The sequence below is a fragment of the Cololabis saira genome, chromosome 11 (genome assembly GCF_033807715.1).
Source record: "Cololabis saira isolate AMF1-May2022 chromosome 11, fColSai1.1, whole genome shotgun sequence".
NCBI classification, from domain to species: Eukaryota; Metazoa; Chordata; class Actinopteri; order Beloniformes; family Belonidae; genus Cololabis; species Cololabis saira.
In genome coordinates, this window is record NC_084597.1 from 13766204 (window position 1) to 13784835 (window position 18632).

At 38.7% G+C, this 18632-nt stretch overlaps 1 protein-coding gene across 1 annotated transcript in view; it reads right to left on the reverse strand.

Annotated features, from left to right (window-relative positions):
- Positions 1-18316, reverse strand: part of ttc33 (tetratricopeptide repeat domain 33) — a 20086-nt gene extending 1770 nt beyond the window's left edge. Inside the window, 4 exon segments of the mRNA XM_061733305.1 lie at positions 4548-4679; positions 11342-11423; positions 16703-16924; positions 18127-18316. Of these exon segments, the coding sequence (XP_061589289.1) occupies positions 4548-4679; positions 11342-11423; positions 16703-16923 (435 nt within the window). The 5' untranslated portion in view covers position 16924; positions 18127-18316.
- Positions 18317-18632: the final 316 nt, after the last annotated feature.

Here is an 18632-nt window from a genome sequence, read left to right on the forward strand (position 1 = left end):
CTTCCTCACGTTGTGCGTGGATTTAACGCAGAACCATAAATCAGTTTTACACAAAAATGTCATCAACGGGAATTTATCATTTTTACCGTGAGATGACAAATTCTTACCGTGGGGAATTTTTTTGACGGTTTATCGTGAACGGTAAAATATCGCCCATTACTACCAGACAGGACACATATGAAGGTATACTGGGATACTTGTGTCCACGCCCAGGGATCAAAAACATACAAACTACAATAACGACACTCTTTGTCATTCAAGACCTTCTTCGTGTTTGTGGAGGATCTTTCCTTTATTATTCACACTCTGAATTCTGTTGTACGTTTCCTTTGTTGAATAAAGTTTGAGTATATCTTTTTCTGTGTGTTTTATTCTGTATTTTTCAGAAAGACATGCACAGTAGTAAGTTATGTGGTGTTCATGATCAATTGTGGCAGTGCAGCTAGTCGTACATTTATAGCAGAAAGGTCAGATCTGACTTGGGTTATACATTTTAATGCCAGGTGTGTATGCATGTGTTTAGCATGAGCCACTTTAGGTCAGACTTCTCATAATGCATTTCAATGTATAAAAGGAAATCTTGTTCCCGCAATGTGTCTTGTACAAATGATTAAAAGTGAAAACAACTTCACCAACTCTATGTTAGTTTTTTTTTTTTTACATTACTGTTGATGAATCTGTAACACAGATGTTGTTGAAAGATCCCTCATGTTTTCTGAGCACAATCCAAACAAACTACACCTGTAAACCAAATTTGTAGACTGATGTTTTGTACTCTACCAACAGATTAAGAAAAAAAAGGTTCATTCAATTTAGTCAACATGGATGTTGTGACTCATAATGGTGACCAGAAAAACCAGAATATGTTGGCAAACATCTGATAGCAGACCGGAGAGAACCTTCACAAAAGCTGCAGGCTAATACAAACAAGTGAACATGTTCAGAAAAATAGTCTCTTGAGAGAGTACAAGTGCAAATTTGTGTTGGTACTTTTGAATAAAATGTTTACATAAACATTTGAGAATGCATTCACGCCTTGCACATACATTTATATTATATATTTATGTTTTTTGGAGATGTTGTGGTCCTGTGAGTGTCATCGAGTTGAGATTTCCAGCACCTCCAAATCTGGGACAATGGCCCTTGTTCAAAAAAATGTTTGGCTTGGGAGAAGGTGCTGTCCAAAGTGGAGGAGTTTCAGTATCTTGGAGTCTTGTTTACAAGTGAGGCAAGAATGGAGCAGGTGATTGACACCTGAATCAGTGCCATTCCTGCAGCCAATGCAGAGTCTGTACCAGTCTTTTTTTGTGGAAAAAATAGTTGAGTTTAAAAGCATGACTCTGTTTTCCAGTTGATCCATGATCCCTCACATATGGTCACTAATTGTGACCAAAAAGACGAGACAATGCACAACATACCAAGAATGACGGAGAGTAAAACTAAAGGCTCAGTTATGGTTCTGCGTCACACCAACGCAGAGCACACGCCGCAGCCGTGACGCCGTGCTGAACCCTTCTGACTTCTCCGTCTCTCCATTTGGTCGCGGTGCAGTACCCCCCGCGGCCACTAGTTAGCGATCTTTTTCTGAATGGTTTATCCGACTTTTTCCAGTCACAGTAAATCAAAGAAATAAGGACAACTATTGTGCAAAAAACAAAAACAAAAAAAATCACATATAAACGAAGAAAAGAGCCCTGGAAGTTCACTACTGATTCAAACCGGAAACCGGAAATGCTTCGCTTTCAAACGAACCAATCACAGCGCTCTTGGTCTGCGTGTGCTCGGCGTCTCCTCGACGCGTAGTTACAATTTTCAGGTGGTGCACGTCAGAGACGGCGCAGGTGACGGCGTGTCCTCTGCGTCGATCCAAACCACACGCCGTAGGCACGGCGTCATTTTGACGCAGAACCATAACTGAGCCTTAATGCAGTCACTTGTATTCATGGTTTATGGCACACTTTACATAAAACATTTTTTTAAATGCATTAAAAAGTAAAACTAATGGCTATCATAGACAAAAGATGTGAGAGACAGTACAGTGAGAGCAGTTTGACCACGGCTGTCTTAAACGTCTTAAAACCAAAGACCAACTCGGTTAATTTTCTGACAGCGTCAGAAATCTTACAACTTCATCTACTGACTACACATTTACAGTGCAAAATGGTGCAACTTTGTGCAACTTGCACCCCCTCTAATGGATATTAGAGAAGGGAAAGAAAACAACAGGTTATGGGAATGAAAATAAGGAATAACTATAGTCCCATTTTCACAAACAGGCACCAGTCAAACATGTTTGTGCACAGCGCGCTTTAAAACTCATCTGAACAAGTCGCACTAAAAATACTTTTTTTTTTCTTTTTTTTTAAACTTCATTCCCGAGGAGGTGTGTCTATTTGGATTCGTTTAAGCGCAGCTAACTATCAACACTTCCCATTGTTGTTTTAGCAGCAGTTGGACAGGTCTCCTGCTTTCGGGCGTGCACGAGCGACATCAGCCTCCAGGATTCCTGAATTCAACTAAGGTTGCTCGGCTCTCAAGGAGCGAACAATGCAACTGCAATCCTCCCGATTCATACACGCACAGGTCCGGACGTGTTCTGCACTCATTTATGCAATCATCCGAGCCTCGGGCGACGGGGTATGCTTTCGTCCCAGAGACAGTTAGCTTACACAGAGTAGTAAACAGAATTATGTAAAGTACCTTAACGGCTTTGCAAAAAACTGAGGTAGCCATTTACAGACAATGGAATTTCATGTCTGCATTTCAAGAAAAGTAGAGAAGTTTTCTTAAATAAAACAACACCTTATGTGTGTTATTTTTCAAACTCTTTGCAGTTTTGAACAAAAAAAAAAGACAAAGGTAGTTTCTCTCAGTGTCTCCAGTGACAAACTTATTCTATTTACATTGAAAAAAAATGATTTTAAGTACCGGTACACACTATAAAAAGTTGGAAGGGACAAATTTATCTTTGTATAACATCACTCTTAAATATGCTGCTCCATACACTTGGATTAATTTCCAAAACTCAAACCTAAACCTCTTGATTTTAAGCATAATTTGATTATTCTATATTCTTCTGCTAAGACATGTAATGATTGATCATCACAATGACCCTTGAAACCATTAAAGATCTGAAATAAGCTGTCATTTTAGATTTTAAAGGGGACTTATTATGAAAAACACATGTTTTCTTGCTTTAACATATATAAAGTGGTCTCCCCTCAGCCTGCCAACTCAGAGAAGGAGGAAAGCAACCAAATTCTGCAGTGTCTGTACCGGATGAGCCATCCAGTGTCATGTGACTTCTACGAGCCGTTCAGATTCTGCACATTTTCGTTACGTAACCAAAATGCAAACCACGTGTGAAAACCGTGTAACTGCATGCGAGCGTCCGACTATCGCGTCGCACTGCGTGACATCAGACGCTCTCTGTCCATCTCCCTCCAGCCAGCTGCCACTTTATTGAGGTTTTTGTAGTGAAATGAGGAGGTATCATAGAGATAACTTCTCATTCCAGCTAACAGGATCAGCTGTTCCTCATCCATGACCGTTTCCTACAGTGCTTTCAACCGGCTTTCAACGCGAGCGACAGGAAGAAAATAGAAGCAGGACATCCGACAAATGTTCAGCTCAAAACGGCACGCCACGCAGCGCTGTGTCGCTGCGGCCAGTTAGGACAGTCCAATAGAAAATAAAGCAAATAGATGGAATTGATTTTGTCGCTGACGCTCGCTCGCATCGCATGCAGTTAGGACACGGTAACTCCGCCGGCCGGAGCTTCCGCCATTTTTTCATAGCGGTGTATCACGTCATTCAGGCAGCCAATCAGCACAGAGCCTCATTATCATAGCCCCACCCACTCAGAATCCTGCATAGATAATGAGGTTAGAGAATGGGAAGATAAAGACATGGCTTAGAGACTGAATTTCTAATTTATTTAACAAAAACAATCAAAAGCTTGTTTTTAAGACATCCAAGTCCTGTCTAAAATAGGTATTAGATGCCATAATAGGTCCCCTTTAAGTTTCAAGAGTTTCTTTCCCTGGTTACATAAATGTTAACAAATAAATATATTTTAAAATTATTTAAAACATAGCTAAGAAACCTGTGTCCACTTCTGCTGAAAACTGCTCAGATGCTGTACAGTCCCTGCTGGTCATCATTTGATCCTCCTTTTCACGATGCAGCACATGTTATGTTATACACAAAATATAAGCCAGTCAATCACCGTGGAAGAGTTGCACGTATTTATGAGTGCTGTGACAATTCAATCAAAATCCATTTGCCGTTAATCAGCCTCGTCTTCCTGTAAATTAAAATATTCCAGTTACTCTGCAGTCAGCTGGATTCTCATGAGATTTGCTAGATGAAAATTGCACTACAATCGATCCAGCATGTGGCATGGAAGTGATATCAGGGCCTGCCTTTCCTTATGAGACGCTTCCATGTAACACAAGGCTCGAGTGAACACTTATTAGCAGTTTTCCCTGTCGTTGTAAACATGCTACTTCCGTTATTCTTAGGGGTGCATCTCCAGCCAGACTCACCAGGTCCACCTCTCCCAGGTTGAGCTGAGCTCGGCCCAAAGTCTGCCAGCCCTCCCACCACAGCGGGTGGAACTTCACAGCCATCTCTGCTGCTTTCACAGCTGGAAACACTTCGTGTAGAATGGTCAGCACCTGCAGATGCAACAAACATGATTTAAGATTTTATACGCATGTAACAACCAAAACAGGAGTAAATTCAAAAGCAAAATGTGCAACAACTTCTCTGGAAGTGCATTACATTTACGTTTAAGCATCAAAGACAAATCCATATTGTATGTTTTTGCCAGTTTTAAGTTTCTCAAAGGGAAAGTTTTCAGTTTTTTGCTGCTGGTAAACAGCCAGACTCATGATGAACATAAATGTGTGTCAGTTAGATCCTTGCAGCTCAACTGAAATGACTCAGTCCCCATTAGAACATCAATTACACAACAAAACATTGAATACCACAGTGTTAGATTAACTTAATCATTGATAAGTGCTCACAAATAACAGCGTCACACTGGACCCATTCACCTCATCTAACTACTTCACAGTCTTGTTTTTTATTTAGGGAAAAATACATTTAAAAAACTGTCAAAGCTGACAGCAGAATGCATGTAAAGGTGGGTCCAAACGTAGTGGACGGACATGGTTATACTGATTTGGCTTCTATGCACTACCACAACTCATTTTAGTGAATATGCGATCAAAGTGGAAACTTTCAGTTTTAATTTTAGAGATTTCACAAAAATATGCCACAACAATTTATGAATTACAGCCATTCTAAACAATGTAGCTCCATCTTCAGGTCCTCAAAAGTATTTGGACAAAGTATGACCATAATATTCAAGACTTGAAAAACCCGAAAATAAACCTGAAAAAACCCGAAAATAGAACCGAAAATAAACCCGAAACACACCCGAAAATAAACCCGAAAAAACCTTAAAATAAACCCGAAAAAACCCGAAAATAAACCCGAAAATAAACCCGAAAAACCCCGAAACACACCCGAAAATAAACCCGAAAAACCCGAAAATAAACCCGATAAAACCCAAAAATAAACCCGAAAATAAACCCGAAAAAATCCGAAAATAAACCCAAAAAAACCCGAAAATAAACCCGACAATAAACCCGAAAAAAACCCGAAACACATCCGAAAACAAACCAATCAATGACTGATTGAAATCTGGAGCCAGTCGAGATAATCAAATTCAGAGTTCCATCCATGGAGGATAAGTGTTGTGTTTTGTTTAGGGTCATCATATTGTGTTAGTTATTGTAAATGGATAAATAATAGAAAGACTTCTAAATTTTTCTATTTGTAAACAAAAATAAAAGGATAAATGGTCGCAAGACACAAACAAACATAAAGAAAATGGAAGGAAGGAAAAGGAGATAGAAGCTGGAGCACAAAGTCATCTAAATCCATCATGCTGACAAACGATCGCCAATGTAGTACAAAAATGTCTCAAAGCAGCCACAGAAAAAGACTCAGTTGCATCGGCCTTGCTGACAGATACAGAACCTCAAAGCAGGTTCTGAGGCAGGTTTCTATTAGCAAGGTCCAGGGTAGTATGGCTCCATTACCCGGAACTGCCCTAGAATAGTGAACTTCCACAAGGCTAAAACAAGATGTTGCCTTGCGTTAGGTGGTACTCCAATGTGGCCATGAAAAAAAAACTGCTGGATGAGGGAGGGTGCTGATTTGGTGCTGATTGGGAATATTGTTGGGAAGAGATGGCATTGCCTCTTTGTGTTCATGTTGTGTCTTCTTATATTGCCATAAATGCACAATGCATAATTACAGCCAACTGAAAACATTTCAGTTCCTTGAATGTGGCAGTCTATCATCTTTAATTTGTTGGCAGTTGTCAAACAGAGAAAATGGTGTTATCATCACCAAGTGGAACGGAGAGTTGTAGTGTGCCAAGCAGTGTTGTGCAAGTTCATACTTCTCATGAACTAGTTCAAAGTTCAGTTCACATAGTTTAAAAATGAACAGTTTACGTTCATAGTTCACCATTTTCATTTAGAACCAGTTCAAATTCAGTTCATTTCAATATTTTTAGGTGAGAAGTACGAATGAAATGCCCCCCTATCCTAAAACTGTTCACCGTATACCAGTGGTCTTCAACCCTGGTCCTCAGGACCCCCAGTCCTGCATGTTTTAGATGTTTCCCTGCTTCAGCACCCTGATAAAAATGACTGTGTCATAAACAGACTTGTGCACACCTGGATGACAAGCTGATGATGACCATTAATTAGAATCAGGTGTGATGATGCAAGGAAACATCTAAAACATGCAGTTCAGGGTGTCCTGAGGACCAGGGTTGAAGATCCCTGCTGTATACAATCATGTACAGTGGTGAATTGTCAATAGGGGGCGCTAGGGCGCCGCCCCCATTAAAATTACAGGGAAAAAATAATAATAATATATATAGACACAGTACACATAAATTACGTAATAAAAAGTAATTATCAGATCTGTGCACTCATAAAATGTGTCTGACTTAATTTTTCAAGCCTTCCCATCCCATTCTGGGTTTATTCAGAGTTGTTTTTTGTGCAGACCAAAATACATAGGTTTCAATGGCGAGGAGCGCTGGCCAAATGAGTGTGTATTGCATGTTCTTAAACTTTTCTTCCATGTGACTTCATGCTGGTCTCTAATTGGTTACTCAAAGATTCTCCTCCGGGCGCAGCTCTCTGCGCCCGTGGCCAATCAGTGTGTTTTCTGTCATTCTTTATCCAATCTGATTGATACATGAGCTGTCAATCAAAGTCACACCCCTGACAGTGTAGACGCGCGATTGCATCTGTCACTCGCATACAAACGGAGTCACAGCCATAGACATGTATCCGTATCCGCCCCATGGAGCTGCTGCGATACGTCAACGAACCACCATATTGGATGTGGCTTTCTACAAAGAAATGTACGTTTTACGTCTCATTTATTCATTCACACATGCACTAATATACTTGGGAAACAGTTAGGCACCAAATATAATATATTTAATTTTCTGAGATGGCAAAAATAAGAACTTTATTGATCCCACATAGGAGTAATTCATGTTATATCAGCTATAGAGAAAAAGGTAGTGCCGAAAAACAATATCCCCCCTCACAAAAATAAGAAAAATAGAGAAATATATTTTCTCATCAACAAAACAAATTTTACATTTTTCAAATAACAAAATAACATATTTGAACCATTTTTCAGACAATATCTGTCAATATCTCTATATAATAACTGAAAAAAATCTGAAAAATGGTTCAAATATGTTATTTTGTTACTTGAAAAATTTTAAATACGTTTATGTAAAATATGCTACATGAATATGTATATGTAGTGATATGTAATAAAAAATAACAAAAAAGTTTATGTTCAAGTAGAGTTTATAGTTGTGTTTTAATCCCCACTCGCCAGTGCGCCCCTCCAAAAATTTTTATCACCAGCCGCCACTGATCATGTATTGTCCTGGTGGCTTTTCAACTTTACTCAGAGGCTGTAACTCTGCAACAATGTGGTCCATTATCAATGTTTCTACCTGTTGCTGGTAAATCAACCCCCTGAAGGTGCAGCAGTGGGACTGGGGTCATTTGGGCCTGTTGGGTCTTCTTGGTCTTTCTGATCACTTTTTTTGATTGTCAAGGACTTGCAGATATTTTCTCACACTGGACGGATACTTTAACTCCACATGACGTTTCAAATTTGAAGTGGACGAGGCAGACGCTCTGACTTGTTTTCTCAGCGCAGGTGGACATAATTTGCACAGAAGGATTAGATTTCTACCGTCGGACTCTTTGGGAGACGATGTGTAAAATTCCTGCAGATAATGATAAGCGGATCATCATCTGACGGCTCGCTGATGCTGCGTCTGCTGTCTCTCTTCACTGGTCATGTAAAGACTGCACCAGGCTCGGGCCACTGTTGCCATGGAGCTGGTGCCCGTTGCTATGCTAGTGTGCACTGCATTGTGGGTAATGTAGTGTGAAATCGTCGCCTCGTCGAGTATTTTAAATGTGTGCGCTGCCCGCTGAAATGAGAAGGATTATTCCGTAATTTGACCTAAACAGTGAAATTGAAACTCACATAATCTAAACGGTTCAAATCCCAGTTCGTGATCTGCAGAATGAACAAGTTCTCATTCAAGTTCTTTATTTGCAAATATGTTCCGTTCAGTTCAACGTTCTCACAGAAATGAACGCGTTCATGCACAACACTGGTGCTGAGTCAGTGGATCCTACTGGGTCGGCCACTTTAAATGGAGGCATATGATTGCTGAAATAACCGAGGAGGAGGTTAACTCTGCAACAGTTCCAGCCTCCTGGTTTTTACCTCGGCCCGCAGTTAATGAAAAGTGTGGCTGACACATACGGTATAATATACAGGCTGGCATGTACAAGCATGTTGTGAAGGCATTCCTAAAACACAGTTTAGGCTGGTTAGGTCCCCATCTAAAACATGCAGAGCAGTACCACTCAAGGTCAGGAATTAGGGAACGCTGCCGTCGACCTTAAAGGCAGTGCTGTGTATCGTTGTCAATAGTGTTTTTTTTTCTGCATTCATTTTCCATTAAAAATGATCTGATCTTCATCACAATAACATACAAACACAATGTATTTAAGCTTAAAGTATTTAAGCATTTATTAGTCCAAAGTTACACAACGCGTCTATAAAGGAGACAATTTAGCACCATGACTGCTCTTTCAAGTAGTGATGCACCGATTGTTCGGTAACCGAAATTGTTCGGCCGAAAATGGCAAAAAAACACTTTCGGTGTTCGGTGGAATAAGTGGGGAAAAAAACTGAACAATTAATAACAGCGTTGTAAAATAAGGAAATAGACTGGCCGCTCCGTCCCGTAACGTTACTACATAAATCGTTGGCCAACCAAAAACTAACCCCATAAGAATTTTACCTAACATTCACCAGGAGGTGGAACCAAAACAACATAATGCTGGGAAATTAAAAAATGTTCATTTTTTTATGTTCAATAAATATTTTCTACCTTGTAATTTTGTAAAAGATTTTTTTCTTTGAAAAGCATGCCTAAATCAAATGTATTTGATTTATGCAATGGTGAAAAAATTGGCAAAATAAATGAAAAACTGCTGAAGAACCATGTTCGGTATTGTTCGGTATTCGGCCAAGTGTTTATTATTATTTTCGGTTTCGGTTTCGGCCACAAATTTTCATTTCGGTGCATCACTACTTTCAAGAATTATGCAGCAATCCAAGATGACTGCTAAGGCACAGCACAGAATCTTTAATGAGCTAAAGAACCCAAAAGTATCATCGAAAGACTTGAAAGATCCTTGTTAACAAGTCCATTATACATTCGTTTTTAAGCAGACCGGAAGTCCATGGAGGAAGCTACTGCTCTATAAAGAAAAAAAAACATTGCTGCTTTCCCAAAGACCATCGTGGGAATCTGCAGTGATACTGTCAAAAACATTTTGTGAACTGAAACAAAACTTAGCAGCATCAAAATATCATCTCAAAGGTAAAATGTGGTTGAGGGAGTGTCATGATTTTTGGGCTTGCTTCCCTTTCTCAGGGCCTGGACTGCTTTCCATCATTGAGGGGAAAGGAATTCCCAAGTTTGTGGTGGCTACCTGCCAGTTAAGGCTTCGTGGAGGTTAAATGATGTAACAGGGCATCAGAACATTCACCACATAATGGGTTTAGCAAAAGAAAATGGGCTATTTTTATGCGACCCAGTCAAAAAAAAAAAAATCAACCCGATAGAGGCGCCATAGAACACCCTGTAGGGAGTTAATCACCTGATAAGTCATCAAGGTGTCTGAGCTGAAGCAGTTCTGTAAAGAGGAATGATCCAAACCTCCTCCTAAATGGTGTGCAGGTGTGATCTAGAACCGCCAAAAGTTCTTTAGTGCCAAAAAAAAACAGGCTTTTAAATTTATCCCTGACTTATCGCTTGAAGACAGTTGACATTAGGGCTGTTCGATTTTGCCCAAAAATAAAATCTCGATTTTTTTCTCTCGATTTTCGATTACGATTATTTTGTGAATTGACAAAAGGCAAAGAAATGATTTCAAATATGCTGTTTTTTTATTGAACATTTGCCCCATTGGGCTTTAAGTGCAAACTTTGCTCTTATTAAACCAAAAATGAATGAATAAAGTGCAAAACTCTGTAAAATAAGTTGAAAAAAAGTTTTTAAAAATATAATAAAATATAAAGTTTTATCTCTGGAAAAACAAAATCAGCAAATCAGCACTTGCAAACATACAGTAAGTTATATTTCCAATTAAATAAAACAAGACATTTTCTAATTAAACTAAACTGGGTCTTTGCATGCTAAATAATAATGCAACCCATGAAGGAGGTAGAGGTGTGTAATGTCAGTCATTACATTTGCTGTTCACATTTGCAAGTTTTTTGCAAGGAACACGAGCCGGTCTACCGCATCTGGCTTGAGGGATGCCCGGTGGCATGTTACAATGCCCCCTCCTACACTAAAGAGCCTCTCCCATGGGGCACTTGTCGCAGGTATTGAGAGGTATTTCCATCAATCATTAATATGTGTGCAGAAAAGGTTATTTAAAAAAAAAAAAAAAAAATGGATGGATGGTGTGGCTAAATAAGGGTCTTCAAATGAAAATTCCCTTCCATGTCCACTCCACGCTCTTAATTATTCTTGCTGTAACACAAGTTGGAATAATATTTGTAACAGACTCCAAAAGTCAGCGCTTGCATGCTAAATGCTCTGCTTCACCTTGAAACTTCTCGCAAGAACCCACGGAGTATGGCGAGAAAATAAGTCTACTGGTAAATATAAATAACATACCTGAGACTTCATTTCATACAGCTGTGGGTTGTCTGGAGTCAGATGGATAGCCTCGTCCCACTTCTTTATGGCTTCCCAGTGCCTGCAGGAAACACACGCTGGTTCAGATCAAACAGAGGGAAGTAAGGGATTGTCACAATAAAATATGGGCCTGGCTAATACGGCTGCAAAACATGCGACACTATGACTGTGGTTCTTTACTATTCACAAAGAAGCAATATAAATTGGATGAGACTTCAATAGGGAGAGTTATTAGCATCCTGTACAAACACGGTGCCTTTAAATAAAGTCAAACATGGCTTTGTATTGCTGAGGTTCTATTTAGATAATGCATAAGTAAAGCACAATTCATTCAAGAGATAAATCACACAAAGCAGCAGCAGTGATGAAACTGAATACCCAGTTAAGGTTACCTGACGCAATGTTTGCACAGGTTTACTTATTATACACGCTGAGGTGATTTTTTTTCTTGATTGTTTTTTTTTCAACAGTCTTTAGTGAAACAGATCTGAAGGATGCTTAGGTTTGAGTCATGCTTTTTCCTGTTATGACGGTTTTCGTGTGCCCTTCATAACTTGTTCTTAATTAAATAAAAGGGATAGAAAAATGGTTTAACTGGCTTGTGAACAGATGAGGATCCCCGAACAATTGCCACACAATACCTGTCCACCTGACTGACAGAATTACAAGCGTAAACAAAAGCTGCAGCAGGTTAAATAAACACAGGTCACACTAAGCTTCACTCTAATCTCACTCCAAGAAGGTTTCGGCTACAAGAATCAACCGTTTTCCATTTATTTATATGTAAACAGCAGGATATACCAATGTGTTTTTGCTCAATGTGATGAAGCTTTCCTCGTGACAACTCTGACTCGTCAGCACTGGCTTCTTAAAACCATTATCCGAGGAGGAATCCTGGATTTGAAAACATCTGTCGTCTGCTGCTTTTATAGCTTCATGGACACTGATGTCCTGAGAAATGTGTAAGCATTATCGCTGCTCGGATATAAAACAGTCTGGACTATGGTGACGGTGCACTAAACAGGCAGAGAGTGAGTGAACTGAGGAAATGGAACTAGAGCAGTGTTGAAATCCCTTATCACATGACGAATTGCAGAAGGAACTTGAGCAATACACCATGTGAACCCTGAAATCAATGGTATATCACTAGATTTTCAGTCAAATAGGCTGGAGGGAGGGGGGAAAAAGGAGGGGAAACAAGCTGAGTCGAGGATATGTGTAGATAGTACGTAAAAGCACCATTAGCTGCAATAACTTGAAGAAATCGTTTTCTGTCTCTTGTATCATTCTTTTCTTTTTCAGTCTAAGTGTTGTAGATTTTGTTGGTGTGTTTGAGATCATTGTTTTGTTGAGTCAGTGATCTGAGATGAGCTCATGGTCGAGGGATGGGAATTGATAGGATTTCTACGATTCTGCTTAACAATTTGGTTCTTTATCGATTCCCTTATCGATTCTTATTTGGAAAAAAAGGACAACAATGAGGCAAATGGCGTTAAATATGATAGGCAGTGTTTGTTAGTTAATTAGTTCCCTGCAGCATTATTAGTCACGGACAAGCTAACGTTGCTGCTGCAGCTGCTGGCTTGAGAATTACTGACGTTAGTCCGGAGCAGATCGAAAACACAACATTCATTGATTGTTATTGCAGCTGTGTGCACAAATGTTTTTGCATTTGTATTTCCTTCGTTAGACGAAATATCTACTTGGCAAGTATTGCAAGTTGCCCTGTTGTCGTCTTTTTTACTGAAATGTAACCACTTTTGAGCGTTTGTATCGCTTGGGCACCATGTTTATAATTGACTGCTAGCTTGCGCATGTTGCTATGCAAAGTGCATGATGTCATTCATGCCCACTGGAATCAAAAAAGGGAATCGTTTGCAAATATTCAAGGAATTGAAACACTTGGAACCGGTTCTGAACAAAAATTGGCTATCAATTCCCGTCCCATGTCCACTGACTGCAAAACAACGCCAAATCATCACCCTTCCACCACCGTGCTTCACAGGTGAACTTTCTGTTGATATCTTTTTTTTTTCTATGGCCAACAATTACAAAATGACAATGGTCTTGTGGCGTCCTCAGATACAGCATCATAAAACTATGCCATGTTTGCATGTTTTCAACATTTTTTTTTCCCTTTTAGAAGAGCTGCCAGGCTTTTTCCTGGCATCTCTTCCAGACAACTGGTACTTGTTGAGTCTTTTTCTTTCTGTACTGACATGCACTTTAACATTTTACAAACTAACCAGCACTTGTAGAGTCTGGGAAGCAGATCTTGGGTTTTTCCAGTTTCTCTGAGCATTTCTCAGGCTGCTCTTAAGAATGAATTTGCGGGGGACATTCACTCCCAGGAAGACTGGCAACTCTTGAACGGTTTCCACCTAAGAATAATCCGCCTCACTTTTCTCAGTGAGATAATTGTTGATGTCTTTCCTTTCTTGGCTTTGTGTTACCACACATCTGAATGCTTCAGAGTGGCAGACTCCAAAAAATGTCACTTTTCTCATGTTTAGATAGATTTCAATCTGCAATGCAGCAAAACCAGATTCAAAAGAAAAATTCTGGTGTGCAAATTTCAAGTGATTTATGCATCTAGTACATTTGATTGTGCTAAATATTCCCCGTGTTAGCCTTTGCAACAAGTTCACAACACAATGTTCACAAGTATAAATTAAAAAAAAACACTCACGTTTGTGTGTGACTAAATTACAGATCACAAAACGTACAAAAGGAGCTGCTTGATGACATCAGGAATATTTAAACCTTAACAATGAGAGCATAAATTCAAAACTCAATGTTGTTGAAGATGGAAAATAGGGGAAAATAATGGTGACATTGTGGACCAGACGCCACCTCAAACCCCTAAAGAGCCATTATGAAACACTGAGGCATCATTTCCCTGACAAAATCCACTTTCTCCTGGCAAATACGATTACGGGCAGACACTAAGGGAAACAATATCACATCCTATGCAGAAAGAGGTTTTATTAAGTGATTGATACTTGGCTAAAAAGGGTGGCTTGACGTAAAAGTAATTGAAGATGGGGAAAAAATTGTGCTCAGGCCTCTCAAAAGTTGTCTCTCTGGGTAAAATCAAAAATCTAAGAGATATCTGTGAGAGGAATTATTCTGGTTAATTTAAAAATGCAAATGTTCACCAGATCATATTATCTTGATGTTGGATGTCATCTTAGGTTCACCAATTAGCCATTAAATGAAATACAGGAATATTCTTAAACCTTAAAACCTCCTACTGTTATGTTAATTCCAAGTTAAATGTTTTGTTCATCCTTATGAGTAATTGGTAATTTACGTGTGAACTGTGTCTCATGGGTTTGCGTAATCTGTACAATGCTGCCCCCACCTGGAGAGTTTGCATCAGTGCATTTTATATTTATCTGGGAACTGAGGAAAACTGCTTTCTGAAGCTCTGAAATTGGATTTTTGTCCCAATTTCATGGGATATAAGATTTTGAGTTGATTAACTGTCCTTGGTCTTCATTGTCAAAATTTCATGTCAGATATGCAAAATGTTTTCTTTATTTTTTTTTACTTTATTTAATACAAAACAGGTAACAATATAAATGTGCAAAACAAAAACACGTACAGGACAAGAGGGGCCACTAGAAAACAAACAGAAAACAAAACAGTACAAAACAACAAAAATCTATGTTTTTGCTCAGATTTCTTCTATGTGGCCGTGTATGTGGGTGTGTGCGTTTATGTATGTATGCATGTGTGTGGTGTGTATGAGTATGATGGTTTTCTACAATGATGGTTATTTTAGAAGAGAGACAGCAGTCAGTAGCAGTAATTAATTATTTTTTTTTAAAGGATTTAAAAGGGGGAGTCATTAATGCAAAATGTTTTCTATTGAACGGTCTTGTCAGCAAGCAGACCAGTTCAACTCCTAGACTCATCTACTAGGAAGCCATGCTAGTGTAACGGACACAGTATTTGGTTTTTAGGTACCGTATCTTACTGAAGGAAGGGAAGCTTTCCATCTGGACTGGATCATACGTAGCTTGATATACTTCTCAGCATTAATGCTTTCTTTGCAGATGTGCAAGCTGCCCATTCCACATGAACTACAGTAACTCCGTACCATGCAGGATGTAGGCTTTTAAATTAAGTTCTCCAGAGGACACTCTGACCATGGTTTTCAAAACATGCAATACGGATTTTCAGCCTCGTCTGGATTTCTCCTGATTCTTGGAATCTTTTGATGATATAATATGTATATTTCTTGCATACCACTGCCCCTACATGTTTTAGAAGTTTCTCTGCTCTAACACACCTGGTTTGGATGAGGGCATCACCTCATTCACTTGTCATCAAGGCCCGCACAAGTCTGTTAATATGAGCCAGGTCTTTTGGAACAGGGAAACATGTTCCAATTGAGCTTAAAAATGTATGTACTTTGCAAAATAGCCGTTTTTCTACATTAGCCGCTCTGCCGGTTATTTTGCACATTAGCCGGCTATTTTGCAAAAATAGCAGTTTTTCTACATTAACCGTAACATATATATATATATATATATATTTATTTATTTTTTTTATATTTTTTTATATTTTTTTTTTTCTTATTTCAAGTGAAAATCTACTTGAAACAGGTGAAAATTGTTGTTTTTTCCAGTGATGAGTCTTGTTTTAAGTGTAATGAGATTTTTTTACTAAAATGAGACATTTTAAGGCAAGGCAAGGCAAATTTATTTATATAGCACAATTCAACACAAGGTAATTCAAAGTGCTTTACATTGACATTAAAAGCGGCAAGGCATAATTAGACAGTAAATAATTCGACATAATTAGACAGTAAATAACAAATATGATTGAATAAGATGATAAGAAAAGAAGTTTTAACTAGAAATAAGACAAATATTCTTGTTAAGATTTTGAGTTTTTGCAGTGATCCATTTAACTTATCATGTGAAGGACAGAATCATATCGATAAGTTCAGAAAACTGTTTTTAATTGTTGTGTTTTGATGTATTTGATGTAAGCCCAGTGGATATTTAAAGCTTACAGAAGGCTGCATTTAACTGCTGCTATGTCATTTCTGCAGGTGTTTTGGTCAGTGCTATTATTTGTAATATATTATATTATTTGTAATCAGCACAAATTATCTGTCCCCATATGATAAATTCACCATCCCCCCTGATTTTCTTTTACAACTCGAGTACTGTTAATAAGAGCCATTTATTTATTTACTGTACAGTGAGTGAAATAACCAGAGTCAAATTCCCTGTCTGGCATGTTCAAACTTGGCCAATAAACCTGGTTCTGATTCTGGTTTGTGTTTTGTGGATGTGATCAGGTGTATGCAGGAAGAGCTCTCACCTGCCCTGCTCAGCCAGCTGCACACCTTCACCTTTGAGCCTCTGGCTCTTCTGACCACAGTCTTCCAGCAGGACCTCTCTTCGTCGTTTGATGGCTCCCAGCCAGTCCACGTCCTCCTGGCTCGGTCCATCTGCAGCTTTCTCCGCCTCAGCCTCGAACTGCTGCACCGCCGTCTGCGACACCTTCTCTCCAGCCTTCCTCTTCCAGCCAAATGAAGCCATCCTGTGTATTTGGGAAACGAAAGTAAAGGGGAGCGTGGTGTTGTCTATATGCAGTACTCGAGTTGAGGGGGGATGGCATCCCCCCTGAAATAAACAGTCAAAATCATCCCCCCTGTAAAGCTGCCATCCCCCTTTTCATTCCTTATGTAATTTCATCAATGAATGTGGTTTTACTGCTATTTCAACATTTAGAGTCATCACCAGAAAAATAACTTATTTGACAATTTTCACTTGTTTCAAGTACATTTTCACTTGAAATAAGTAGAAAATCTGCCAGTGGGACAATATTTATCTTCTCATTACAAGCAAAAAAATCTTGTTCCACTGGCAGATTTTTCTACTTATTTTAAGTGAAAATCTGCTTGAAACAGGTGAAAATTGTTGTTTTTTCCAGTGATGAGTCTTGTTTTGAGTGTAATAAGATTTATTTTACTAAAATGAGACATTTTAACTAGAAGTAAGACAAATATTCTTGTTAAGATTGTGAGTTTTTGCAGTGATCCATGTTACTTATCCTGTGAAGGACAGAGTCATATTGATAAGTTCAGAAATGTTTTTTATTGTTGTGTTTTGATGTATTTGATGTAAGCCCAGTGGATATTTAAAGCTTACAGAAGGCTGCATTTAACTGCTGCTATGTCATTCCTGCAGTATTTCTGCAGGTGTTTTGGTCAGTGCTATTATTTGTAATATATTATATTATTTGTAATCAGCACAAATTATCTGTCCCCATATGATAAAATCCACCATCCCCCCTGATTTTATTTTACAACTCGAGTACTGTCTATATGTCCAAAACATATGCCTCAACTGAGAAAGTAATGAAAACTCCTATTTTATGTTAGTTTACCTTTATTTTGAAATTCCAGGGAACATTGCTATTATATCAGAATCAATTGTCTGGCAAACAGAACATGTTTTAGCAAAGGTTGCAATTGGTATCTGGGTTTATTCGGTCAGAAAACAATGTCAGGATAAAATTTACAACGTTTAAACACGTTTTTAGGAAAGATAATCCCTTTAAAAAGATGAAGAAAGCTAAAGTCAAATGATAGCTAATAACTGCGTCAGAATATTCACATCTCGGTACATTTTCTCACCAAATACGTCGATATAGCTATGCAATACTGTAATTTTAATACAGTTCAAGGAGCTTCACGTTCATTTAAGGCAGCTCTGGAGCAAGAATTTATATCAGCTTACTGGAGATATTTTGCAGAAATATTTACGTGAATCCTTCACGATGCGTTCAGGTTATGTTCTGTAACACGGACTCCGAGAGATCTGTGAACAAACGCCCGCAGAGAACATGTGTCTGTAAGGATTTACAGTGAACTTTTAGGTGAAATCTGCATATAAAATACATTTAACTAACATGGTTTGCTTATTGGGATTTCTAACAGGTTACGACGTGGTAACGCGGTGGCCAACTTCTCTGGATCGGTGCCATGAACGCCACCATTATTTGAGTTCTCCGAGTTTGTCGTGAGTTCGTGAACCCAGCATGATCCGGAAGCGATCTGACTGTGTTTACGTCGTCTTTTAAAAACACACGCCGTCTAATCATTGGACCACAACAGTTTAAAAACATTTTTTTTCCCCAAATGTTTAATATGTACTTCATAGAGCTGAATTTTTAGGAGAATTATTCAATCACGATTTATATAAATTGCATATAAATTAGTTATCAAACTCCAAAGACAGACACT